Source organism: Corvus moneduloides, chromosome 4 (assembly GCF_009650955.1).
Source record: "Corvus moneduloides isolate bCorMon1 chromosome 4, bCorMon1.pri, whole genome shotgun sequence".
Classification (NCBI taxonomy): Eukaryota; Metazoa; Chordata; class Aves; order Passeriformes; family Corvidae; genus Corvus; species Corvus moneduloides.
This window is the reverse complement of record NC_045479.1, coordinates 50,366,961-50,385,654: the sequence shown is the minus strand read 5'-3', so window position 1 is coordinate 50,385,654 and position 18,694 is coordinate 50,366,961. Positions and strand designations below refer to the sequence as shown.

At 38.6% G+C, this 18,694-nt stretch overlaps 1 protein-coding gene across 2 annotated transcripts in view; it reads right to left on the bottom strand.

The window, feature by feature from the left end:
- Positions 1–18,694, bottom strand: part of ST7 (suppression of tumorigenicity 7) — a 144,675-nt gene that overhangs the window by 31,402 nt on the left and 94,579 nt on the right. For both annotated transcript variants that reach the window (XM_032106271.1, XM_032106272.1), the window contains exons 6-9: positions 17,796–17,871; positions 15,165–15,319; positions 12,049–12,146; positions 216–330 (exon numbers count right to left, since the gene is read on the bottom strand). In XM_032106271.1, coding sequence (XP_031962162.1) covers positions 216–330; positions 12,049–12,146; positions 15,165–15,319; positions 17,796–17,871 — 444 coding nt within the window. The remainder of the gene's footprint in view (positions 1–215; positions 331–12,048; positions 12,147–15,164; positions 15,320–17,795; positions 17,872–18,694) is intronic.

Here is an 18,694-nt window from a genome sequence, read left to right as displayed (position 1 = left end):
AGTGAGTGCCAACACCCTGTACAATGATTTAAGGATGTGTTGGCAGAAAAAATGCACAGTATTTAATCTTTGGATAAAGGATTGTGTAAGGGCATGTATGAAGCTCATTCCAATCAATTTAATTACAGTGTTTCCTAAATTTTAAGAGTTTGACTTAAATATATTTCTTCTGTGTGTATCACCTATAGAAAATACAAATACATATTTGAACTTACCATCATATTTTGCTAAGACTGCCTGGACATCTGCATATGCTTGCAGTTCCAACAAAGCCTCTAGCAGATTTTCATGGATGTTGAACATGCTGAGCAGGGGAAACTCCTTCATCAACTACAATCAATAACATATGAAAGGGTTAGATTATTAAAATGGAGATGGATTTCTTGTTCAAAATGCACTGAAATAGCTGGCACCAAGTTAAAACTCCTCAGTTCCCCTTGCTCTTAGTTCTTTCCCAGAGTTCACTATTATTTCAGAAATTTCTGAGCTCATATGGATACTAGGTCAGGTTCTTGTCAAGACATGCTTGTATAGGATGAAATTAGTCAAAGCCAACAACCCAGCTATCTGAACACATAACTCTCCTTCAATGAACAGGCTTCTTCAAAGCGAGAAAGAGTTATTGTTCTGGGAGAGAATCTTCAACAGTGTAGCTCCAGTGTATCAGTAGTAAGTCATCCAGCATCTCTCTGGTGTATTAGCGGAAAAAACAGAAAACACATTGAAAAACCACAATGACATCAAATGAGAGAAGCTTACATATATGCAACCATATTATCAAGTATGTGATACCAGGATTTGTAACTGTAAATACTTTAGAACACAATTGCAATTGTGGCCAATATAAAAAATAAGAAAAAGAGAAAGAAAAGAAAAGGCTGCAACAATAGGAAAGGTAAAGCTTATGCAAATCAAACACCATAACTAAGGAATCCATCTTGATGACAAACTGAATGAAATATAGAGTTAAAATAATCTAATCTTTTCACATGTAAGTGCTTTTACTTCATGAACTAAGCCTTTGAGAGATACCAGGGATTTGTTTTTAGATATCCTGAGTTTCAATACCTGCATAGAATCAAAGGACTGAAGCTGATACTCTATTGCATCTCTTTTTCTAAGTCACACTTATAAGAAGCACCCATGTTTTTTACTGCAGAATTGATTAAACAATATTTTTTATTGTCAGAGTGATTCTCTAAAGAACTGTAGTGTTAAAAGATCCTTGCTTCCTTGTGTCCCCTTTAAGGTTGTTTAACTGCCTACATGATGTAGATTCAGCACAGAAAGGTCCCTGACAGTGAAGAACTGGGGTAGCTGGCATTACCACTGCTGACATTATTTTTCAGGAACTTGCAAGGAAACACTAAAATTTACAATCTCTCTGATAGGGTTTATGAGAAAAGAAATACTGCAACATGCCAAGTAAAGAATATGATCCAAGGTTAGCCTTGCTCTACTTGAAAATAATAAGCCAGATCTGAAAACTCTGACACTTGATACACCTACCTTTCAAGATGTAAACAGCAAAACTATGAGAACCAGAAAATCTTAATCTCACAAACAGATAAGATAAACAAAAATAAAAAGGACTGAAACAAGAGGGATGAATATTCACCAAGAACTTCAGAAATGAGAAACAGATAATGCACTGGAGTGTCTTCACTCTGTTAAGAAAGAAACCTTAACAGAGAAGCAAAGCACAGAGAATTCCTGTCTTGTGAAATGGTCTGACATAGGCTAATGGAAGAACTATTCTGACCTTAAGACTCTAAACTTGTCTGTCCAGAAAAGCATTGATTTTGCTGCAGTTTGAGGATTATTAGATGAAAGGCAAGGATGGCAGTGTTTTGTTTAACTGATTACATAAATTTCTGGTGAGAATCAGGATCACTGAGAGAGCAGCTGAAATAGGTCACTGAACTTTTCATGTTAATGGCATGGGGATGGCCATAAACTCCCAGTTTGGTAGGAGCTGAACCTGTGAAAAAGAACACAAACAAAACTGCATAGTTCTCAGGCTCTTCTCCTCCCTTAAAAAACAAAAAAAAAAGACCACAGATCTTGATGCTCATCTAGGTTAAGTCAAAGGATTTGAGAATAAAATAAAAAGTATTAACTCATTGTTCATGAAGAAAAGTAAGTGCAGGTGAAAATTCACATAGTTGGATTCACTAGTTAAAGATCCATCACTGAGTCTACTTCTCTTCATTCTTGTCCTTACTATTGGATTTTTAAGATAGGAAGCTACTATTTGGCAGGAAAGAGCATGACAGAATCTGGCACTACCTAAATGTGATTCAAAGTTCAGAATGAACATCTTGTGAAGAAACCCCTCTAAGGGATTAAGAAAGATTATCCCTGCTCATTGAGAATGAATAATGGCTGGCAAAATAACATTCCCTCCATCAGTGAAGAAAAGGGAAGAGCTGCAGCTAGTTACAGATGTACTCTGGCCAGTAAAAGCTCTTACTCCGATTCTCCGCCTCTCACTGACATCACTCACTGATTATTTTTTTTGCTATTTTAATTAGGTTCTGTCAGAGTGATAAACCCTGTCTCAGACAGCAGAGGAATAAAGGTCACTGTCTGGACTGCCAGGATTACAAACTGACAAGTGTTAATAAAGGTTTCATCTGGGAAAGGTCGAGTACTAAGAAGTCCAACCCAGTAACACTGAACTCAGTTAATACTGCAGCCTCAAAACACCTCTAAGAGGCCACTCAGCTATTTATGCACTGACTGTGCATAAATGACAGCATATTTGCTATTAAAAAAAGAAAAAGAAGACATGAACTCATTTCTCTGTCATATCTGGATGTAGAGTATCTAGTTTTTGCTGCAAATAATTTCCAGTCACAGTAAAAATTTGTTTATTTAGAAACTTGCCAGAAAGTAAAGCCACTTTGATGGAAGAATATTATGACAGGTCATCTTTCAGGTCTCATAGTGAAAGCAAACACTGGGGAAGAAAAAAACAGCCACACAGGTCTAGTGACTGGTCAGGGCAGGCCACATACTGGGTCATGCTGAGGAGCAATGGGGAGCAGAGTGAGCTCGCTCCCCTCCCTAGCAGATGAAGGGGGAGCTGGCTCATACTCCACACAGAGATGTAAAGACGGGGACATTATCCCTGAACACAAGATGAAAAACACACTCTTGAGTTCCCCAGATCCATACATCACTGATCTCTAATCTGGCCTCCAGTTTAAGAGGCACAGACATCCCTTTGCACCCAAAGATTTATTTTCTGCAAAGTTACAGACTAATATTTGCCAAATCACTTGGCTTATAAATTTTAATTATTTTTACTTCTTTATTGTAACCTGAGAAATACTTTCATTTGCGTGGCAAGCATTGCACTTGAAGACAAGATGAAGGCTCTGCTATCATCTTTCTCCACACCTTCAGACCTCAAGAAACAGCCATCAAATTGAGCACTCAAGATTTCTTGAGCCACAGAGCCACTACAGCATTTTACATATACACTACTTAGGACTAAAAATGCCATTGTAAAATTCCAGTTAGTTGGTTTCTTGCCTGGCATTAAACAGAAGTGTTCCATTAAGCTAAACTCATTTTCACACCGCGTGAAAACAGACACCACATGGCTATAAATGCATTCCCTCTTTACAACATGAGGATATTCAGATGGCTGTTGAACATATTATGCAAAATCTATGTTCACAAGGATTTTACTTTGAACTTGTATTGGTCAAAATACCTTCTAGTGATCAAAGTCAGCCCTGGAGCTGGGTTAGTACATATTCTGTTCCAATTCTTCTGTGCGTTTGGGGGGAAATAGGTACAGGTGTAGAAAGTGGAGCTGCTTTTCTTTGAAAGATTCATTGGGTATAAAGGTAGTTTTTGCAGATATTTCAGTTTTAATTTTTTAGATAAATAATATTTTGGGAGTATAAGTTTGCAGATAAATTTTGGAAGTAAGTCTGACACAGTCAGATATGTGGGCACTAGTCCCAGAAGCACCCTATTCCCAGATTCACTTCAATTCACATTGCAGGGTGTAGGTTCAATGATTTTGTGATATGAAAAAATGATGATCACAAAAAATGCCTTATGGTAAAAGGAAATCTCCCTCTGATTTTTTGGATGAGGAACAAGTTTTATCTCCCAAAGGACGTTTACTGAAGAAGATTCCCTTCCCTGAGAGTATTTCAGTTATCAGCATTTTCATTTAGATCTAATTTTTTTAAACATTTTAAAGGAATGTAGCTTTAATGTCTGCATCTATTATTCTCTCTGTGACAACATTATGAATCAATTAGCCAAGAAACATTATTTGTGTAGAAACACACTATAACCTGCAGCTATGCCTACAACTAGACCCCAGGACACAAGGGCATACAAAGGTGGACAATGAATGATGTTATATATAACCTGGTGTTGAAACATTTATTCTCCATTTGCATTATGATTGTATGCATGGTCACAACTTCTATGGGCAGGGCATGCAATCATTCATTGCTTGTACTCCTGTTTCTCCACAAACAATTTTTGATTTTCAGATCAATGTATTCAACTGAATGCATTCATAATTAATCTTAAAATAAACAACAAGCAAACAAGGGAAATTCAATGCAAACTGTGAAACTGTTACAACCTTAACTCCTAGTGCGTATGTTCCTGCAGTGGGTATCTGAAATGGAAAACTCTGTCTCCTAAAAGAGGAATGACTGAGGCTGCCATCTTTCAGGTGCAACTATCCACCAAAACTGAAGGACCAAGAACACAGTATGGACAGCACCAGCCTTTTCACAAGTGCTTTGCATAAACTGCTTTCTGGCATATGACCTGTAATCTGTTAACTGGACAAGGTAGGAAAGGTAGAACTCCAAGCCATTTCTGAGTAGAAAAACAGAAGCCTCCATTTCTGTGGGCTTCATTGTCTGCAGATGACCTTTCACACGTCTAAGCTCTGACTGAAGCTCACCCTGGGCTTTTGCAACATGTCACTCCATGTTGACCTTCTGATGTCTAATTAGATACACTAATCTTAAGTTGTTCTCCTGGCCAGCTCACCTGTCAAGGACAGAAGGGCAGAAACAGTGTCAGCAGACTGAAGTTAGCACACAAAAAGGCTCTGTTAGCAATGTAAAATGCTTAAAAATTAGTCTAACTCCTGGTCCTAAAAGTGCAAGTCATTCCACCACCGTCACATTGTGAGTGGGATTCCTGTGATGTAAACACTGTCACAGCTCTTGGAGTTGGAAAATTAATTAAATACACTGGACGTACCTGAATTAAAGTTCTGATTAATTATAGCAAAAGTAGAATTCTGTCAATTCATTAATTTCTTTAAGTGCTGCATTCCTTTTGGTAAATAATCACTGTTTTGTTTGGAAGCAGCTCCACAGTTACTCTTTTACAGCTCAGAGGGGATAGGAGCTAAGAAACCAAATCTGTCTGATCCTGTTGTTTTGAAGCTTGGAAATGAGTAGCAGTAGGATCCTCATACTTTCCTTGTATGTGGAATTCAGGAAATTTGACAACTTCATACTGTCAGAAAAGAGACCCAGATCCAGTTTACACTGTGGGATGGCACAGGCTTATAATTTGCCATCATTCAATTTTAAAATTGAATTTAGGCCTAATTCTGTGTAATATTCAAAGATAATACGACTTCTCTTCAATGCAGGATTAACAATGAGTAAATGAAGTGAAAAATATCTTACTAAATATGCAAACTCTAAGGAAATATGTTAGAACATGCAGCCTTTATGTTCTCTCTTAATTGGAGGATTGAAGTCTTTAGAGCATGACTTAAGTTCTTTAAAGAATATAATTACAAAATGCTGTTATTTGGACTATGCCGTAAAAATGCATGTCTTTCAGGTATCAAGAGAATTTTAAAGGCAGATGTGGCATGAACGCAGAAGAGCACAAGCTGTTCTAGATTTTATACTTATTACTAAACAATTACATTATATAAAACTAGTAACAGTGCTAAATTATAATAATGCTTGTTACATCAAATATAAGTAACTCTATAAAGCATGAAAATAAAGTCATTACTCGTAGTCCTGCCCAAAAAAAAAAGCTTTATTTACATTACAGATTCACAGAATGGTTTGGGTTAGAAAGGACCTTACAGATCATCTAGTTTCAACTCCCCTGCTGAGGACAGGGACACCTTCTACTAGAAACAATCTGTTCATGAAAATTCATATTTAGTATATCTAATTCTCCCTGAAACTGGTTACTAAGAGGTGGCAAAAGCAGTAGATAGGATTAATCATTGAAAGAACGTCCCAAAGTACTTTTTTCAGAAACTAACATATTTTTAGAAATGGATTTTTAAGTGAAATTAAAGTGAGGAAATTATCTAGGACCTCAAAAATGAGCTAGGAGATTCCAGAGAGATGGAAGACCATAATAAAAGTACTATACAAAGTCTCTGAACATGGAGTGATGCAAGATGGTGAACAAAAAGCAGTCCAGGTTACCACGGCTCCTACCAAGACTGTGTGACTATATTCTATCCAATAGAATGACAATACTGGAAACCTGTAATTTATATGAGAAACATTATTGTAAGTTTAGGTAGTAGTCACCAAATTTCTAGCTTCTGAGGTTCTGGACAGAATCACAATCACGACTAAAAGTGAGGGGTCTGAGGATGTGAAGATAAAGGAAGGGATAAACATCATTAGGGGAATCATGGAAGTCTCCATTTTGTTTAAGAGCCCACTGAAATGAAGGATACTCCAACCCGCCCTACCCACTTACCATACCATGTGAATCTGTGACCAGATTACAGACATATGAAAATGTTAAAATCAGCATTTATCACTTGCCACTATTGCAGTGCTTGTGTATCAGAACAAGAATTAACTGAAGATAATCACTCTGTGGTGGAGAGTGGCAAATATCACCATTCACAAGAGTAGCACTCTTCTAAAATCTATGAGGTAACACTTGGTCTCATTGAACTAAGAACTCTCCCTTCAAATTTTAATAAATGGTACTTTAAACAACTGCTACAGATGTTAATAAAGCTAGAATCCCACTCAAGGCAGAGCAGCCTGCCTAACCTGACCTGTGTAACACAAGCCAAAGAGCTGACTCACTCACCCTTGCCTCAAGCACAGCAGCATTTGGGAGAGACAGACAGTAGCCGTCGATGCAAGCAGCTGCAGAGATTGTGTTGTTAAGTTTCTAGGGATCATAATATCTTTATTAGCAATAAGTACCCTCTTTGTTTCACACAACTTGATAATTTGAGGTGCAGAAAACTGTCCTGGCTATGTATTTGTCTTACTCAAGAAGAAATCAGCAATGCACACAAGAATACAGAATTCAATAGAATATTGAATAGAAATCCTCATTCAAAGCTCAGCAAAAGAAGCTGACAAGAAAGTATGCTAGATTTGCAGAACTATCATCCCAGAAAAAATCACTAATACCACTGACCACAAAAAGATAAAAACCAAACCTACCTGTATCATTAAAATTGATTTAGTGTGATTGAGTACCCTTCAAGTGACATAACCTCTTAAACCATTTTAGATTCTTAGGGCAGCCCACTTTTCATGCAGCCAATTGATAAGCATGCAGCAAGAGACAACACAAGCTGTTTAGGTGTCCTCTGTGGCATAAAAATACGCATTTAGAGACTGCAAGTGAGCACCAAGATGAACACATAAACATTCAACTGAAATATCCTCAGCAAAGTTCTCGGAGCTAAATATGTAAAAGCAGACTTCTAGGTCCTTTATCATGATCTGAAGAGTAATTTCTCAGCAGATACAACTGATACTAGAAATAAAATACACTTTCCTGACCCTTAAAAAGCGTTTTTCTTTCTATCCTTCTCCAGACCTAAGGAAGACCTGGAGACCTTCTTCTCTCCCTAAACCTTACTCATTTCTGAACAAAGTTGCTGAGCATAGAGCAAGTAGCAATTCCACTGTGTCTCAGAAATATATACTTATTAAGAACACAAAGCAATCTTTGAGGGAGTGCAGGCTCATGGGGCAGGAGATAAATACACTCTAGAATGAGTTTCTTTCATTTTCTCTCTGAAGGAGGAAGCAATTAAGAACTTCCACTTGCTTTGTCCACTGGCACACATTCTGCCTGCCACCCTTCTCCTTCATAAACATACATCACCCTTCAATTAAAACTTGTTCCACAGACCAAATGCTCTCCAGAACAATCCCAAGAAGCTCCAATTAATTTGAAAATTCATTTTCTTGCATGGTACATTTTCACATTTCCAGTGACCCAATTAAGAAAAGTGACTGTGTTGGCCTGCTCCTGAATTCAGTGGCGCAGTCACTGATCCAGTCGCCCACAAAGCAGAAAGTGAAGTGCCTTTGCATACCCTCCACATCCTCTCTGTTTTCAATCAATAAAAAACACAAAACGCAAACCTAGCACATTCCTGTTTTCTTCCATTGTAATGGTGAGGGAATCTGAAAAGAGCAGATGGAAAGCAGGTGGCACAAAAGGCAACCCTTGCTCATCACCACCACTGGCTTGCAATACTGCCCACAAGGACAGTTCAACATGAAGATTACTCACAGCCACCATTATGGCCTTTCACCTCTGCACATACTAAATTCTCCAAAATCATTTAGAACAAACTACTTTAAATCCTCCTAACGTAATCAGCACAACAAGAAAAACAACGAGCACTGTAGACTTTCTCCTCAGGGACAGTAAAAGCAATCTAGTTCCCTCACAGACCATATCATGCTCTGTATAAACAATAATAAAACTGGAATAATTCTGTTGACTACACTGGAGTTATTCCAACAATACACTAATCAAAATGAGATCACAAGTTAACTCAATATATACAAATAGTGACAGCCGCTGGTTTCTATAGCAAAATATAGTAAATAATTATCATCAGAAATACAAGCAAAAGCAACACCTATGTATGATTTCATTACATGTTTCCATGGAAACTACAGGTTCATAATTCTCATTAATTCAACTCAACTGAACGAGTTACATCCAAGCAACAAAGCCAGCAAAAATATACTCTTTCAAAATCACTCACAGAAGCAATAGAAATTCCTACCCATTTTTTTCAAATTAAAGCACCCTTGATTTTTAAACAGTTTTTAAAATCAGTTCTAAAAAAAACCCCTGGTTTTAAATACCTTCAGTATAATACTAAGAAATATGATTTTTATATCAGCAGTGTATATAACCATAAAATCAAACTCTTATTTAAGTCACCAACAACTCATTTCCCTTTCATTAAGGTGCTTTAAGTAGGATCTCAGTCTTTTCTTACATAAAATTTAAGCAAGACAATCTAATCCACCAGTAATGTCCTCAAGATGGCCTCATATATGCAATGAATTAAACACTCTCAAATATTTTAGTTTTTCAAAGTGGCAAAGACTCACTACATCCCAATCATATTTCCCAGATGGTGTCATGAACCTCTTAACACTTCATTTCCATCATGTTCCACATCTTGAGAAACCTGTTTTCAATCTTTCAAACACAAACAGGGCCTCCGCCCTCTGATGTTAGATTCAGCAGTCCCTAGCCAACGTATTCTTCATACTCTTTTTAGGATGAATAAATTCATCTCCTTCCTCATCAATCATGAAGAAACCTTCAAAGACAGATTCATGTTCTTCAAACCTCTCCATAAGTGTACTATTTTTGTCTTCTATGAAGAAATGGAGGATTTGCATTCATCAGAAATAAGTAGCTCCAAGCCAGTCTAAGAAAAGCATCTGCAAAGCTGACTTGACCCTCATCTTGCTCCCAGTGTACTGGAGCTGTGACCTAGAGTTACTGCTGCTTTTATATTTCCTCTAGAGACTTGCTAATTCTCAGCTCTGCTTGCTTAAAATGAAGAGCTCTAGAGGCATCTAAATTCAGTTCTGAGGATTTGGCTTAGTGTCTGTGTGTGGAAAAACACAGAATGCTTTGATCTGAGCTGAAACTCTCCAAGATGAAATTCTATCTTTATACCTCCTTTGTCTCGCATCCAGTCCTTCCATTTTAACAAAATATTCCTGTAGAAGAGTGTTTTCTGTCCTTCAGATGTTTAATAACTGAAGACTTTGGGTCTTCCTGTTATTGCTGCCTCTCAAGATCCATGTTGTACTTAATTTCAACAATTTTCTATTTTGCTTATAAATTTCAGACTATTTTATCTCTAGTGACAAAATAGGTCATTCGCTAATCAAAGCTCTGCTTCTCACTTTGCATAAGAAATCTAGGACTAGATAGACCACCCAAGTCCCCAAACCAAGTGTTCTGCATACACAACTATCCATACATATTGACAGGAGCAGAAGAAGGCTTCACACAGTATCTGTTCCCCATAGCCCTATCTACAAATCACAAAACACATTCAGCAGCCCATAGTAAGCTCCAGAAGTTGGCATAATTATGATGTGTGATATTTGAATGGGAGATTCAAAATTTTATCTTTTTTCTGTATTAATGCCAGAACTTAGAATTCCAATGTTTGTCCCAAAACATTTCAGTATTTGTCCCACAGTACTTGTGTAACAAAATTCATGAAGCATCAGCAGAGCTGGCTGGACTGAAAACAATGTTTTTGAAATCAACATTCTCCCAGCTGGCCAGAAGAGTGCTAAACCAGGTCTTTCTTCCTCATCCCTCTTTCTCACACTCCTAGCTGTACAATGGCTGGTTTTTTGACAAGCTCTTTTTCAACACCTCTGTCTGGGATTCTAGTGATTCTGGAGATTGAGAGTTGTGTGCCTGAAGGGTCCCAGCAAGAGTCAGGAAACTAAGTTACTCACCACTTGCCATCTGGCAGATATTTAGGATGAGAACCTGCATTATTATAGCGAACTCTGCTCAATGTTTTCAAAAAATACTCATGAGTGCTCCAGTTCCAGAAGAAGATGTTGAGTACTGGATTCCAAGCTGGCAAACACACTTGCCTGACTGCCATTGATGCAAGTGCCTCAGCTCCAGAGAAGGTCGCTTTCCTTTTTGTATTAAAATTCACACTGACTTGCAACAAGAATTTCTTTTTTCACTAGGCAGATTTCTGAACCATTCATCTGAGCTGCCTAAAGCACACTTTACAGGTGCTTCATTCTGGTCTGGGATTTCATTTTGTGCATTTAAAATTTAACACCTGCATCTTAATTTGCAGAACTATGTATCTTGCTGGATTCATCTCTTCCTGGTTTTTTGTGGGAGCTGGAATATGAAGTGTAAGAAACACAGGAAACTGGGAGGTAGTTTTACCATCATCTGCCCAGAGCTGTAGGGCTCCATTCCTCCTTCTGTCACAGATTTGCTACCTCACGTGATGTAAGTCACCCCCTCAAAGAACTGTGTTCCTAATCTGCATCCTGGGAATATCAATGAAAGAAATGCTGGGCATTCACAGCTACATCTAAACTTGAGCCTTTTATATATTTGAAACATATACATTGCCTAATGTGAACAGCTGCCCCGTCTGCCATCTCCAAAACAGCTACTGTTCAGGGTTTCAAGTCTGCAGCTTTGTAGCTTACTGATTTTTGACTACCATTGGTAGCTCCCCTGCCCACAAAGCCAGAATACAGTCAGCTCCCTTCTCAGAGGGGGTTCAGTTCATTACAGATTCATTACTTGGGGTTTGACTTTTCAGTGATAGGTTTTGCATGAATAAATAACACTGTCCTCATATCTGAATAGTGTGATGCAAACAATGCACAGAGCCAAACTGCAGTTTTGAAGGAGAAAACAGAATACTTAAGATCTGTTTATGAAGTTAGCAGCATTCACTACATGGTTCAGAAAAAAAATGTTACTAACTTCATGATCAAATAATTAAAGACTGAACTTCATTGCACATGTACCAGGATGGAAAATTCAGTCTGCAGGGGTAACTGTCCATTTGGTATTTGATGCTGCTTTTATAACCTTATAAATAAATGATCACTTAAGTTAGTCTTTATGCACATTATACATACAAAAGAACAGCAGTGCTGAATGAAGCAGGAATGGCTGCTAACTTGCAAGAAAATGTATAATTTCTATACTACTATTATGCAAATATCACATGTGAAAGAAATACAAACTCACATCTCTCATCATTTTTACTGCTTCCCTGGTCCTCCCCAGTTTCCTTGCACACATTGCCAGCCTTCTTTTAATATATACTAACACATTGGTGTCCCTTCCTGTACAAGAGGAAAAAGAAAGAGCATTAAGATAAAAAAGATAAAACAAAAGTTCATTTATAGTATTCCAATACAAAAGGAAACACAGTTTTCTTTCAATTTTTTCTTACTCGCTACCACCAATGCTTTCACAAGAATTTGATAAAAAGTTACCAAATTCTGAAGATTTAGATGTGGCATTACAGAAATCAGTGGAATTAATCCAGATTTACAGTGGTATAAATAAGTACTCTTGGGTTGGCCTTGCACTGGTGAAATATAAGCAGATCTGAAGGTACAGTTATTACGTACAACAAGAAGTATTAAAGCAAATCCTCATCCTCTAACAATCTTTTTCTTAATGATTAGAAGGTAAGTATACACTGAACTTTCTGTTTACAGCCTTTACTCATTACCCAACTGCCATCTTCAAATTCCTCACACCACAAATTATGGATGGCAAATTAACATGTTTCAGATATGACAGTCCTGTGTGCTAGAAGATTCCCTAACAGCAAAGACAACAGAAACTAAACAGCGGTGATAATTATTCTCTTGGAGAATTCTTACTCCTTTCAATCCTCATTCACTTCGAATGTGAACTCTTAAAATGCTTCTGGACTAACAGGAAATGAGCGGGCAGATAACCATCTACAAAATTACTGAATCATGAAAATGTAAGACACCTGCTACAAATTATCTTTGTGTATAGCATCTGGTCTGTAAAGATTTTAGCCTATTCCTAAAATTTTCAAGCCTTTCATAATAAGAACAACATGTGCTGAAAACATTCCAAGTACCTATGAACCATTTTAAAGCTGTGATTAAAATTTTCGAATAGATTAAGCAGCAGGTTGAAAGGACTTACTTTAGAGGAAAAAGATAAATAAGGGAGGGAAGAATTTCTTTAGCTGTATTCTGTATTACCTAATTCCTTATCTCTTTATTGATTCCTATATATTGAATACACAATTTATTAGTTACATCTGTTTCAACATGTTTATGTAGTGTGCTATGAGGTATACATTTCAGGTTAAGCTTCTTTTCAGGATTTTGAGCAGGAATTGTCAAAAGGCATTTACTTACTATGAAATCAAGATAATCTTTCAGGCCAAAATTCTCTGAGGTTACTAATGACTTGGGATGCCTAACATGAGCAACCTTAAAAATAAGATTGCCCTTACTTTCTATAAACTAGCACCTTTTGAAAGACGGCAAGTTGGGTACTCAAAGTCATTATTTACTCTCAAAATTTATGGTCTAACAAAATATGCTATGAAGGAGGTGGAACACATGAATAAACAGAAACATAGAATAATATGTTACTGTTTAAGAGATTACAGTGTTTTTCACCATTAAAAGATGAAATGCCCACTTTTCATCCCAGAATCCACTTTGAAGACCAGAAATGGACTCCAAGACTTCTCAGAACCATGGAACTGCAACACATGTGTCCACAGTCCCTCCTCTCCACCTTTGTAAACCATGCAAAAGTCCAGCATATAATCAAAAGAATTCTACATGAAGCCCCTGTGTCCAAGGCAACATCTGAGGCTGGAGCTTCTCTAATTTCTGTGGGTGCACACTGACATTTTCAAGGGGAGACCGGGTGGTACAGAGATGTGGGATGATCTAGCCCCTCCTGAAGATCCTCCTGAAGACACAGCCAGAGCTGGCAGTCACTTTTCAGCCTCCCTGCTCTGTGACAATGCACTCAGTTTTGTGATTCAATGGGTTACTTCCTCTGCTGAAGTACTGAAGGTTCAGGGTGTCAAACCTGATGATGACAGTAGCCATCTAGCACACACAGGTTACAGAAATACCATACTTGTATCTGCCTGCACAAACTTTCTCAGGTTACCTTGGACAAAAACATCATGGGAGTGCTTACTAACTACTTACTGTGTATTCTTCATAGAATTGCTGCACTCAGGATGGATTGAGTCCACAAATTAAGGTTTCATAGACAACCATAAACCTGCTACAGCACAAAAATTGCTTCAACGGCTCAGCTACTCTATATTTTTACTTCCAGCAAAAATGAACAAATCATCCTAAATATAGTTTTACAACCAACAAATGCTTAAAATACTACCCCCAAGCTTTATGAAACCTCAGGTTTTCAGGTATAGACTTGCAGACACTTTTGAAATCAGGGATCACAGACAATTTTACCATGTGCAGTTTTTATCAGTAATCTTCATATTATGTAAGATAGCCAGAGGCTGTGAATTTAGGTCCTAAGAAACCTGAAGATGACCAAAAATATGCTAGTGATTGTATTTATGTAATTATTTGGTGTTATTTTTGCCTAAGGTAGCCACTGTAGTCTAGAAATAACCTTGACTGTTTGTTTTATTATCTTTTTGGTCATTTACTGTCAGTGATTGTACTTTCTTAGATTTTAGGAGTATTTAATAAATAAAACAGCAGATAGACATGCTTATTCAAAGTTTTTTTAAAAGTAATAAAAATCTAGACTTTCAATTAAAGTACTTTATTATTTCAGTTGTTAATTTTTGTTTCTGTGACCTTTCTTAACAAATGCAACTAACTTCAAATGTCCCACTGGCTAATTGGTCTCATTAACTTTTACACGGAACAACAGTGTAAGCATTTACCCTCAGAGCTGATGGAAAAAAGCAGGCAAAGCGTCACTTCACTCCTGTTTCCACCATTCTTTACTGCCTTTTCACAACATGAACCCGGGTTTGAAAAATGGCTAAAGGTAACTTCCTTAAATGGTGTCCAGCTTTTTCTGAATATTATATCTCTTTGGCTCTGATACCTTTTCTTTTCTGTTAAGTACATGCTACAATATTTTCTGCCATTACAAAATAAAGGTATGTCTGTAATCTGAGCATTGATAGCTCAGCAACAGAATCAAGCAAAAACACTAAAACAGAAGAGTCTGGCTCTAGGGCCATATTTTAGCCAATGTCAAACACTGAGTGATTAGTTCTTAGGGGGAAAACAAAAAAACCAAACCCCCAAATCCAAAGAACTCCTTGGAACTTCTCTCCCTCCTAAGAAACTTACTGTGTTGGGCTTCATATTGGGCACCGTGGTGCTGTAGCTGCTGACTGCGCCTGTAACAGCCCTCTCCAGCTTTCAGAGCCTGCTTGAACAGCTTCTCTGCTTCTACAATTGTTGTCGCTTCCTCTTCAGCTAAGAGAATATAAGCAGTAGCACACCTGCAAAAATATCAGATGAAAAACCATGAGAAAGGTCCATGACATAAAAACTGTATGAAGACATGCAGACTGGAAAGGATGTGCTAAATACAGAGGCAAGGAAATTTTGTCCATGTACCTTTCTGATGAATTATTCTGATGAATAAATGTTGCAGTGGCTGCCCCTGTGGCAGAGGCAGCCTGTGAGCTGGGGGGCCTGGGGATGGCGAGACAGCCCCAAAGTTTCAATCAACCCCCTTGGGTAAGCCTTAAGGCAGGGTGATCGAAAGCGCCTCTCCCAAGGTGCTGTCACTTTTTGTTAATGTACCCCAGTTCTGTTACCCTGATTGGTTTGCTAACTCTCCACCCCCTGGACCCCTTATAAGTTCATGTCCTGGAATGTTTTCCCTTCCCCGCTTTCCCATTAGCTCTTGGCCCTTGGCTCCCCCCTCCATGTTTCCCCCTTGGGTTGTGTACCCTGGCCCCACCTAGGCTCCTCCCCTTGGCTCTTTCTCCATTGGTCCCTGGCCCTCTCTCTGCCCCGTGTCACCCTCATACTTATACCCTGGGCCCTCCTGTATTCTTGGCTCTTCACCCTCGGAACCCTTCCATGGCAGTAACCTCCTGTGGAACTCTGTGTGAAGGACCCCTGCCGCCTCTTTATTCTTGGTGATGCACTCAGCAACTTTCCGGTGGTGTACGTGTGCGTGGCTTCTGTGGGCATAGCCCAGCGCTGTTGGGCGGAGGCTGAGTGCTGGTGTGGTGCACAGCCAAAGCAGCCTCATCTGGGATGCTTTCCAGGAGGACGCAGCGGCCTCCAACCACGATGGGCCGGAAGCATCAAATAAATATTCTGTCAACAACACCACAACTCTCGTCTTTAGGTACTATATCACTCAGCCCGTGAGTACACCTACTGACAGCTGTCCCAGAAAGTAAAGCACTGTCTCACTAAGCCTACATCTCTACAACTCCTTCTGGAAATCAAGACTAGTTTTATGCACTATTGTTTTAATATAAACTGTTTCCTTTACTGTAATAGCATAAAGGAATCAACAGAACTGCATTTAATTGGAATATAAAAAGAATGGACTATAAATGTAGTTGTAGAGCTAAAACAACAACAAAGAAAACCCAACCCAGACCAAGCAAAAACCAAAACAGCAACGTGCCCCTGCAGCAGACCTGCACTAGAGGTATTTCCACTAGTGAGGGAGGTGATACTTCCCCTCTAACCAGCCCTGATGAGGCCACGTGTGGGTGTGCTGTGTCCAGTTCTGAGTTCCTCAGTACAAGAGGGACATGCACATACTGCAGAGAGTCCAATGAAGGGCCACAAAGGTGATTAGGGACTGGGGCATCTCACATATGAGAAAAGGCTCAGAGAGCTGCAACTGTTCATTCTGGAGAAGAAAAGGCTTTGGGGGGAATTTGTCAAAGTTTGTAAATACCTGAAGTGAGGGGGCAAAGAGGACAGTGTCAGGTTCTTTTTAGTGGTTCCCAGTGACAGGACCAGAGGCAATGGGCACAAAATGAGACACAGGAGGTTCCCCCTGAACCTCAGAAACACTTTTTTTACTGTAAAGGTGACTGAGCACTGCCACAAGCTGTCCAAGGAAGTTGTCAAGTCTCCCTCCTTGGAGATATTCAAAAACCTGCTGGACATGGTCCTGTGCAAACAGGTGGCCCTGTTTGAAGGGAGGGGTTGGATACTGACCTCCAGAGACCCCTGCTAACCTCAACCATTCTGTAATTCTGTGAAGTGTGAGTGGGACAGTCTAATAGCTCATTTCACCCTTTTATGCTGCATGGTCTCTCAGTTAAATCACTATACAAGAAGAAACAATTCTTTCTCTTCTTCGTATGAAACACATGAAGGACAATCTGTAAAGCGCCAGTTTATGGAATTCTAAAATGCAGTAATCTCAGTTCAGTAACCTAAGGGATTCCCTTTATGCATGTCAGCAACATTTATACGGTTTGCCATGCCAGTAAATCATCACAGCACTGAGTTTATTGTGGGATCTCAAAATACTACGCTTCTCATTAAAAAAATAAGTAATGGACTCAAAGACCAAAGGTCACAGCAAATTACATCATATTCTCTTGTACTATGAAATGAATATTTTAGAATGTGTTTATGAGTCTCTTCTTTCTTGCTTCTGTTCTTGATGACTGAGAAATCCAAAAGGGAGCTCTCCATCCCATAAATGCATATTTCATATGCTCATCAGGAGGTAACTTAATTAACATTTTTCTATGCTGTTCCAAAGCCTGCTGACATCAATGAGAAGACTCCCATTGTCATCATTACCCTAAGGATCTTCTGGGTAGCTAGCACAACATGCAGCTGTGCTGTTTTCCTTCTGTTGTAGGCCTTCCTTTGACAGGCCTGTAATCATGGTTAGAAGTTACTATAGCAAACCCCCTGCCTTAAAATATCATCAAATGGATTTTTAAAAGACAGGAAATAAATGTTAATGTTGTTGTCACTCACTCATTTAATTCCAAAGCTTCATGTGCTGCAGAAATTCGGGCTTGAGGGTTTCTCTCTCTCCAGGCTTTTTGCATTACTATTCAATAAACAAAGGAGAAGAGAGGAATATCAGTTATTACAGGATTAACAAGGAGAATCTACTGCACCATAACAACAGAATTTATTGGTCTCAGCCTGACTCACTACAGAGTATTTCATATAGCTCAGTGATCATTCAAAAAATTACATAACGAACAGGAGCTTTTGTCCCAAGTACTCAGCGCTTTTTCTTCTTTCATTTAATTAAACCTTTTTCCAGGAGAAAGTCTGGCTGAGACATCAGGCTGTCTGTGCTGCCAAGTATAGAGGTGACAAGCAGCTACTTTCTCTTGGTGTAGTAGATTCCACAGGGAAAAAAACAATAAAGGGATAGTTGGGATTCTTATTTTAGCTCCTTATTGTGCTGTTGCTTTAGATGAATGTTAAATGGAAACAACTTCCAGGCTAATATTACCACCTCATAATTACACCACTGAGTTCAGAAAACAGGATTCATGTTTCTCATGTGTCAAAAAAAGCACAGTAATTATGCCTTCAGAATGAAGCATCCAACTGTTAGTATCTCTCCCTTCCTAAGAGACAAAGATTTATTTTTTCAGAGGCAAATTCTAATGATTGAAATCATTGTTGTACATTTTTAGTACAATCAAAGTCTGCATGTGGACTTCACAGTACAGGCTTAACACAACTAAAGCTGCTTATACAAAGTCAGTTGTAAATGTGCCATTCTCATTTTTTACAGAGCTTCATTTCAGGGAATGAAACACAGGCCTCAAATTTTACATCAGCTCTCTCTCCTGTCAGCGTAGACTAAACAGAACCTGGATAATGTAACTCAGCCTACTACACTGCAGCTGGAG